The sequence below is a fragment of the Nothobranchius furzeri genome, chromosome 12, assembly GCF_043380555.1.
Source record: "Nothobranchius furzeri strain GRZ-AD chromosome 12, NfurGRZ-RIMD1, whole genome shotgun sequence".
NCBI classification, from domain to species: Eukaryota; Metazoa; Chordata; class Actinopteri; order Cyprinodontiformes; family Nothobranchiidae; genus Nothobranchius; species Nothobranchius furzeri.
The window spans coordinates 55402220-55412219 of NC_091752.1; the positions used below are offsets into that span (position 1 = coordinate 55402220).

Consider the following 10000-nt stretch of genomic DNA (forward strand, 5'->3'; position numbering starts at 1 on the left):
TCTGCTGCGGGACCGCCTGACCCCTGTCCTCATCCAGCCTCACCTCCAGGCCATGGACCGCCGGCTGCGGTTCGTTCTGCAGGTCATAGCAGGCTGCATAGAGAAGGAGGGCTACGTTAATGTCGTGGAGGAGGACCTGGTGGGGGACACGGCCACTCACAGGGGCCCGGCCCAGAGGTAGTGAGGGCCACGCTTCAGGGAGACAACACTGAAGCAGGGACCACGTCTGTGGCTGTTTGACCTTTGGGATTCAACCAAAAATATTCGATATGAAGCTGAATTCAGTGAATTCCGAGACTGCCATCTTTGCCTCTTAAGGAACTGCTTTAAGTTGTTTATATGGAAACAAGCATCTACAGACTGTGTTTACACAGAGGCTTTATATTTGTCAGACACAGCCATATTTTTGTCTTATTATCTGTATGATGGAACATAAGGGAACTGTGTTGTGAACATAGATGGGTTTGTTGGACACATTACCAAATGCAACACTGATCGGGCAGAAGAACCGTCAGACAATAAGCTTTATCAGTTATGTCAGTGCATCAACTTTGTGCCGAATTTATCGTTTAACATCTGATGACCAGGAGAAAGCCTTGCAAGTATCTTTTTTAAATTTTCTTGGCCCAGACTCTCTGTAGATCAAACCAGATTATCACGTTCACAATTTAGTAAACATATTTCACTTTACTTAAATGCAGTTATTGTTCATTTCCAATTTCTCCTGGATGTTTATCACAAAAACAACATTTTCAAAACAACATTTCAGGATTTTAAACCAGATTTGTCAACTGAGCTGATTTATTTAAACATGCTTTGGTGATCTGGTGAATGAATCTCTGTGTTAAAGCAAACTTGAAGCATCTAGTTGGTTGCGTAGGTTTAAAGTTTATGCAATGCAAACATTTTCAGATTTTTTTATTTATTTGTGAACCAAAAGAATTCCACAATATGTCTAACTTTCAGGTTCTTAAACATGTTTTCCACACAATCAAACACAGTATTCATGATCATATTTCAGAAACTGACATTCCTGAGAATGTTATTTATTTGTTTAGATGATAAAAACCTTTAGTGCTGTTTGATTTGGAAGAACTGACAAAGAGGTGCCCGTGCAATTTCCTTTTTCTCCTCCAAAGAGTCCTGTGTATGTGCTAATCCTGTATCTGTGCAATGCCAGAAAAATCAGTACTTGAATGAGTGGGTTGGCAGTATTAACAGGATTCACAGAGCAGTGTAGAGTTGGGTTTGTGCGATCAATGCCTCGTCCAGACACAGGGACAACCATGGTTTTTAATACGTTCAGTGTAAATACTTATAAATATTTTCAGGATCAAATAAGCTGCACTGCAGAGTAATTTGCTTCTGTTCTCTGCTCCTGCATTGTTACTGTGAAGATCTGTTTACTAAATGATTAAAGTGTGCAATAAAAACAAAGGTGAGGACAGTTTTCTTTCATATTAGTACAGTTATGGTCAGAAGTTTACATACACTTGTAAAAAATATAATATAATGGCTCTACTGAGTGTCCCGTTATTTCTAAAACTCTGATTTTTCTCTGATAGAGTGATTGGAACAGATACTTCTTTGTCACAAAAAACATTCATGAAGTTTGGTTCTTTAATGTCTTTATTATGGGTTAACAGAGAAAAGTGATCACATTTGCTGGGTCACAAATATACATACAGCAACATGATCTAGCAATTTTGGTGACTTAGAAACATGTCAGTGAACTGAGCTTCATAGCATGGCCTCTTAACTTCTTGTGAGTGATTATGAGTGACTACAGCTGGTGACTTCTCTTAGGCCCGGTAAATAGGGCTCATTGGATACAAACGCCCACAAACGCTACAATGGGAAAGTCAAAGGAGCTCAGCATGGATCTGAAAAAGCGAATTATTGACTTGAACAACTCAGGAAAGTCACTTGGGGCCATTTCAAAGCAGCTGCAGGTCCCAAGAGCAACAGTGCAAACAATTGTTTGTAAGTATAAGGTGCATGGCACTGTTTCATCACTGCACTGTTTCAGGAAGAAAATGCAAGCTATCACCTGCTGCTGAGAGAAAATTGGTCAGGAGGGTAAAGAGTGAACCAAGAATCACCAAAAAGCAGATCTGCCAAGAATTAGAAGCTGCTGGAACACAGGTGTCATTGTCCACAGTCAAACGTGTTTTGCATCTCCATGGACTGAGAGGCTGCCGTGCAAGAAGGAAGCCCTTGCTCCAAAAGCGGCACCTTAAGGCTCGACTGAAGTTTGCTGCTGATCAAATGGACAAAGATAAGACCTTCTGGAGGAAAGTTCTGTGGTCAGACGAAATGAAAATCGAGCTTTTTGGCCACAATGCCCAGCAATATGTTTGGAGGAGAAAAGGTGAGGCCTTTAACCCCAAAAACACCATGCCTACAGTCAAGCATGGTGGTGGGAATATTATGCTGTGGGGCTGTTTTGCTGCCAATGGAACTGGTGCTTTACAGAGAGTAAATGGGATAATGAAGAAGGAGGATTACCTTCACATTCTTCAACATAACCTAAAATCATCAGCACGAAGGTTGGGTCTTGGGCACAGTTGGGTGTTCCAACAGGACAATGACCCCAAACACACATCAAAAGTGGTAAAGGAATGGCTAAATCAGGCTAGAATAAGGGTTTTAGAATGGCCTTCCCAAAGTCCTGACTTAAACCCCATTGAAAACATGTGGACAGTGCTGAAGAAACAAGTCCATGTCAGAAAGCCATCAAATTTAACTGAACTTCACCAATTCTGTCAAGAGGAGTGGTCAAAGATTCAACCAGAAGCTTGCCAGAAACTTGTGGATGGCTACCAAAAGCGCCTAATTGAAGTGAAAATGGCTAAGGGACATGTAACCAAATATTAGCTCTGCTGTATGTATATTTGTGACCCAGCAAATGTGATCACTTTTCTCTGTTAACCCATAATAAAGACATTAAAGAACCAAACTTCATGAATGTTTTTTGTGACAAAGAAGTATCTGTTCCAATCACTCTATCAGAGAAAAATCAGAGTTTTAGAAATAACGGGACACTCAGTAGAGCCATTATATTATATTTTTTACAAGTGTATATAAACTTCTGACCACAACTGTATATGGCTGCAGGAAGATGAGGTTGTTTTAGTACATGAGTGAAGGTTGATGTGTTGGATTTGGTTGATGTGGACAGCTGATGAAGCAGGCAGGATTAAAACCAGCACAAATTACCTGTTGCTGTATGTGGTGCTGAAGCACCACTCAGGAGCTGTCTGTGGTGCTGAAGCACCATTCAAAAGCTGTTTGTGGTGCTGAAGCAATACTAAGGAGCTGTCTATGGTGCTGAAGAACCACTCAAAAGCTGTCTGTGGTGCTGAAGCAACATTTAGGAGCCTTCGGTGGTTCTAGAGAAGCCTGGATGGTGTCCTGATGCTGGAACCAATCTCCTTCAGAGGGTAAAAAACCTTTCCAGGACTTTTTATGCTGTTGTTTCTCATTGACTTGAACTGGTTAATTTGCTACAGCCATTTTGAAAATAATAGTAGCCCCACATATGCTACAGGGAGAACACTAACAAAATCCTCCATGCAAAGATTATACAGACAATTCAGCAACTTTGACATCAGTCCTTTACAGAGCACAACTCAACGGGTCAATGGTCCAATATGAACCTTTGCCAAGTAATTAATCCTTTACAGCCCATGTGTCAAACACAAGTCGGCCCGTGGAGCATTTTTATGTGGCCCGCGAGATAAATATAAAAAATATAATAAAACTGACTCGCTGGGCGATTTTACTGCAAAGACTACAACTCCAATGATGCTTTGCGGTGTTAGCGCTGAGCCAAAGTAGCCCCTCCTTTGTGTTTTTTCCAGCGTCTGCTGCCGGTGTCTGCAGCTCCGCTGTCTTGGACAAACTAAACACTCCTCTCACTCAGCACCGAGTTTGCTCAGCTATTTGCCGACGTTGAAGCCCAGAAACGGAGATTTTAACTGCTCAGTAATGTGTTCACGACTGAAAGAGAAAGTTTTCCAACTAACTTCCAGACAGAACTGATAAATGTCCAGCGAGCAGCGACATGCTCAAACCAGCATGACTCTGTGGTTGCTGTAGTTTTTATTTTTCCTCCCCGACACAACGACGTGGTCAAGCTGCTCAGACGCTCTCCATGTTCAGCAACACAAACCTATGTGAGCACTTGTTGTCATCTAATGTTGTCATTATTATGATGAAGATGAACAAAACAACAGGAGTCTCCTCCTCAGCTCAGGCTGGTATGAGGCTGGAACAGGTGAGCATCACAGTAAATTAGTGGAGCAAACTGAGCTTTAAATATTTTGGTTTTATGCTCTTTTTCTGCTCCAAAACATGAAAGTTAACAGGTGAGATATTGCGTTTTCATTTAAGATAAAAAATATATTTTTCTTTTGTTGTTGGCCCGTGAGAAAAGATTTAACCTACAGTAAAACAGGAACTGGAAAGGCTGCAGATAGATGAATAGAATAGAAAATCCCTTTATTGTTCCTCAGTGGGGAAAGCTAGATGTCACAGCAGCGATGACACTTATTACAGGAGAAAAAAGGAGAATAAAAAATAAGAAAAATGAATAAACACCAAGAAAACATAAATCCTGAATATATTTTAAAAATGATAATTATACCACAAGTAATGAATACCACTGATGCCTTTTATTTAAAATTGACTTGCTCGTGTGTAATTTGGTTATTCCACATTCAGTATTAATGCTAAATAAGTTTGTTTCCAAATTAAAAGGTTCAAAATTGCATATATGTTGATAAAGAAAATGTGCAAATTTGCCGTCACTTTTTCTAAAAATATTAAGTTTGGCCCGCGACCTCGTCCCAGATTTTCCTTTTGGCCCATGTGAATTTGAGTTTGACACCCCTGCTTTAAAGCCTCAAACGTGAAACAAATATTCAAAAGCATGTTTTAATAGCTAATCTAATGTAAATATAGCAATAATATAATTATCTACCATGGTTTAATTAGTACAATGCTGTCATAATTAGATGGAATCAAAATAGGACCTGCAGTACTCAGATATCCTCACAAAGATGAGAAAACAAAACATTGTACAGATAAGATCAAATGAAATGAGCACAATATGGCACAGTTTGCTCAAGCATGCTTTTTAAATTAAGTGCTGTAAAAAAATCTACTTTTTAACTGGAAATTAGTTTAATGCTTTAGTAAGAATTTTAGTAGAAAATGTTTGAAAAAAGAAAACAACATTAAACAAAAATGTCTCAGCCCATAGGGGAGAAACAGCCCAGGCCTTAAAGCCGAGATCTGCACATGACCCTTCAGGTCTTCTAAAGGGCATCCTTGCACCTTTGGCAAGGATTGATCTGAACTGGAGTTTTCCTCTTAAAATGTTTGCCATAGTTCTGAAATGTCCACAATTTCTTCTGATTTTGACAGAAAGTGATATAGCCAACCATTATAGTACCTGCACATGCTTTAACGTCCTAATTCTTCACTAAAGTGTGTTTAAGATGCAACAGCATTAGTTTAAATTGTTCAGCTCAGTTTTAGCTTGTAAATCCTACTTTGGACTTTGTTGTTGCTAAACATTTAAAAAATGGTAAACACAGAAGACTTCTGATTGAAACCAGCTGTGTTGTAGCACATAAAACTCTAAAATATTAATGATGGAAGCCCTCGAGGACCAGAAATGGAGATAACTGCTTTAAAGAAAATTCAAAGTTCACATAATTGGTGAAGAATGTGACTGCACCTCATCCTGAGAAGAACCAATATGTTGAGATCTAAGAAATGTTTCAATTGCCTTGCAGTACCAGTGGCAGGGAGAATGCAGGCTTAGTTTTTAAATATTAGCATTTTATTTTGTTGCTGCATCTTGATAAGGCAGCATTTGCTCTCAGTCTTACAGAAACCCTCATGAAAATCTGTTTTACTTGGTGTCACGTACTTCTGCTGTGCTCTACAGTTATTAGTGTGCTCATCATCTTTTGTATAATAACACCTGCCTCTTCAGAACAACAGAAATAAACCCAAACAGCTATCTAGTTAATACCGTTTTCCACCAGCAGAGGGAGCGAGTGGTTCACTTTCATCCTTAATTCAGGCTGCGGCCGGTAGGTGGCGGTAGAGCAGCGTGTAGGTTAAATAAGTTGTTTACAACTGCGTCACAAAAGGTGTTTTTCTGAGTTGACTTCATACACATTGAATTAAAGCCTCAGTGTGAGGATTCTGTGGTTAATATTCTTGATATTTTGTTTTTGTGACTTTTGAATTAGCTACTTAAAATAAGCAATTAGGAACAAAGTTACCTTGTTGCTTCAGCTAACCAGCATGATGTCCCTTATAAATGCACCGATGATGCAGTTATGACCTGAATTAGAGAAATATTTTTAAACTGTCCAGGATGTTGTTGCACTTCAAAACTTTTACACGAGGCTATGCACTGGGTCCGTTTAAAAAGTTTCCTTGATTTAGTTTGGAAAAGTTTGATTATCTTTCCCTTTTTATTACTCGGATGTTTAATGTTGTCATGATTATGCGGAATCTGGGAAGTTCTGTGAAAATATAAAATGATCCTCCTATGATCGTGCTGATGTTTACCCGCCACATCAGATCTCCTCATTGAGAAGCAGCCTCTCCTCCCTAGCAACTGTATCCAACACCACTGTCCTCCTGTCTCTATGGCAACAGCAGGGCCACCCCTTCCTGCCCTACTCCCAGTTGATCCTTTCAAGGTGGTCGAATTCTCAGTTCTCGGTGACCCTGACCCTTTCACCTCTCCTGCTTAAAAACCTGCAGCAAGCTGGATTTAAACGTGACAGTTATAGACTTCAAGAAGTTGTAAACACACATAAACAGATGTGCGTGTGTGTGCGTGCGTGCGTGCGCGCGCGCGCGCGTGGGCGTGCGTGTGTGTGTGTGTGTGTCTGTGGGTGTGTAGGTGGATGGATGTGGGGTGGAGGGGGTTAAGGCAGACTGATGTGATTTGATGCTTTAAGGTCGGCTCAGCTGCAAGGTGAGGGCCGATATCACTCACTCTACGAGTCAGTCAGACGGATGCGTCAGCGTATAAGACGCTTGAATCTGGTGATTTTATGAGAGTAAATGGCTGGTTTTATGGTAATAAACGTTCCAGAAAGAAACAGGCTACGCCTCAACTTGTGAATTATTGAAAGGCGAGAGCAGCTAAAATAAGGAATATCCTTACGTTGGCCAAAATTAGTAGGCAGATGGATGGCGTTCATTTGTAACTGTCTATAGGGCTGTGACATTTTCAGGTGGTGATTTAGTGTGTGTGTGTGTGTGTGTGTGTGTGTGTGTGTGTGTGTGTGTGTGTGTGTGTGTGTGTGTGTGTGTGTGTGTGTGTGTGTGTGTGTGTGTGTGTGTGTGTGTGTGTGGACAAAACTCCTTCAGCCTGTTGTCAAGGTCAGACTGAAGCGCATCCTTTGCGCCAAGCGCACCAGGGGAGAAGTTAAACACCAAATCAATTGCCCTTGAACCGCTGCTCGTGCGTGTGCAAATTGCGCACGAATTTGTTTGAGAGCGTTCGTATGTGTATATACGCACGCGCTTGTGCGTGTGTGTGTGAGCAGATGCTAAGGTTGTGAGTGCTCTGATCTGCTCTCTCCATCCTGTATGCGCGACTGGGCCGCGCCAGAAGAGATCACTGGCCATTTCCCTGATTGCAGGAGCGCGCCACATACACCGTCTGGGAGGTGGAGGAGACCCCGATGGATCACACACACACACACACACACACACACACACACACACACACACACACACACACACACACACACACACACACTCACACACAGGTGACCCTTTTTGGATGATGGCGCAAAACAAAATCAAATGATAAAACGAGAGGAGTGAAGATGAAGCTAATTGTTGACGCGTGCCTGGACAGGCTGCCACTCAGGAGGAAGACGAGAAAGGAGACAGCTGAAGGGGAGAAGACTCTCTCTCTCTCTCTCTCTCTCTCTCTCTCTCTCTCTCTCTCTCTCTCCCTCTCTCTCTCTCTCACTCTCTCCACCACACAAACACACACTCCACGCACCTCTACCTCTTCTTCTTTTCATTCAGGGCACAATCATTGGCGCGCGCACACACACACACACACACACACACACACACATCTCCTACATGCAGTGCCTTGCTCAGTCCCTTCTCTATAAAAAGACACAGAGACAGGGACACACACGCTCTCCTCTCATCTTCTGTTATCTAATTTTCCCATAAATGCAGAAACGCACTGCAGCTCCACTCATCTTCTACACACTGGGATTATGTGGTCATCTCTTTTCATAAACAAAGTGTGTGCCTTCCTCTCTCTTGGGCACACACACACACACACACACACACACACACACACACACACACACACCGATTAATAATAAACAGCAGGCATTTTTTTCTCTCTCTTTAGGAGACACACACATGTTGTCTTTCCAAGCAAACATGCAGCTTCCCTGCAAAACACACACACACACACACACACACACACACAGCAGAGAAGGAAGAGGAAGAGCGAACCTGAGACGAAGAAGGCTTTGAAGCCGCCGCCTCCACGGCTCAAACACTCCTCTCCTCCCTCCCATCAGCAGTCTTTCTCACCCTCAGCTCTCTCTCCATACACATACAAACACACACACACACACACGCACACACACACACACACACACGCAGGGCAATTCCAATCACTCCTCCCATCTGCCATCTCCCACTCCCTCACCCTTGCATGCGGCGGCTGCCGGACAAGCTGCTAGACTCCCCAGTGGAGGCTGCAAGACCTGGCACCCCCAACACCTCCCCTTAACTCCCCTGACCTCTAACCCTCCACCGCCTCCCTCCTTCTTCCCTAGCTAATTCCGTTATACATTCCTGACTGGAAAGGAAGAGGGATTGTCTTCTAATTGCTTTCATATCCCCTTGAGTCTCCCCAAACACACACACACACACACACACACACACACACACACTCCTCCCTTCAGCCCGCCCCTCACCCTACGTGCACTCAACATGGCAGCAGACAAGCAGAGGAGGGAGGCAAGCTAGAGAGCAGGAGAGATAGAGGGAGGGAGAAGCAGGCTGCTGCTATCAGGGAATATTGGTGCCACTTTCAGCATCGCAAGGTGAAAGGATTGAGCCTTGCTGCTGTACGCACGGCTCGGTTCAGCTCAGCTCAGCTCGCCTCAGCTCAGACCAGCCGAGCAAGCAGGGGACTGGAGGGAGGACGAAAACGCAGGAGAGAAGGGCTGACCTCTAACACAGGTACCACTCTTTCACCTGTCATTTGTTCCTCTTCAGCAGGATGCAAGTTGGTCAGCAGATGAGAACTGTGCAAAAGGTGTGTGTGAGTTTGTCTGTGTGTGTGTGTGTGTGCGTGCGTGCGTGCGTGCGTGTGTGTATGTGTGTGTGTGTGTGTGTGTGTGTGTGTGTGTGCGTGTGTGCGCGCGCGTGCATGCGTGCGTGTGTGTGTATGTGTGTGTGTGTGTGTGTGTCTGAGCAAAATAGAAGACAGCAGTGGGGTCTCTCGTGGGATTGCATTCTATTTTCATTTGCTGGGGCAGAGCACTCGCCTCCCGTGCACACAAACACGCACTCCCAACACCTGCCTCAACCTTGTTTTCCACCAGCATGTGGCCAAATGAGCGCAAAAATCATCACAGATTCTCTTATCGGCTGAAAAAGCAGCATGAAATGTTTCAGAAGCCGTTTGGTTTGTTTGTGCATTTCTTCTTCATCGGCTCCTCCAGATCCATAGGCTCTACTACGTCGTTTTTATTCAGGGATGTGTCATAGCACACTGTTTACTCTGTTGCATAAGGACACCTCTGAAATAGACTAAAATCAGCCTGATTCCTGCAAAACAAGTGACCAACATTCTCGAAAATGTGATTACATTCAGCATTTTTCTCTGCTCTTTCTGAATCCAATAAGTATGTTTATGTTTTCCAGGTTTTTCGTGATTTTTAAAACTCGTGTTATTTTTAGCACAGCATTG

The 10000-nt window shown here is 43.0% G+C and overlaps 2 protein-coding genes across 3 annotated transcripts in view; both read left to right on the top strand.

The window, feature by feature from the left end:
* fam20ca (FAM20C golgi associated secretory pathway kinase a) overlaps positions 1-1437 on the top strand; it is a 49676-nt gene extending 48239 nt beyond the window's left edge. The window contains exon 10 of the mRNA XM_015945715.3: positions 1-1437. This exon is cut by the window's left edge and continues 78 nt beyond it. Within this exon, the coding sequence (XP_015801201.1) occupies positions 1-181 (181 nt within the window). The 3' untranslated portion in view covers positions 182-1437.
* A 7555-nt stretch (positions 1438-8992) lies between these two features.
* The window catches only part of LOC107376560 (retinoic acid-induced protein 1), a 69724-nt gene continuing 68716 nt past the window's right edge, over positions 8993-10000 (top strand). The window contains exon 1 of one of the 2 annotated variants that reach the window (XM_054750531.2): positions 8993-9267. The gene's annotated coding sequence lies outside the window, so the exon portion shown is untranslated. The remainder of the gene's footprint in view (positions 9268-10000) is intronic. The other variant, XM_015945714.3, reaches the window with a different exon arrangement.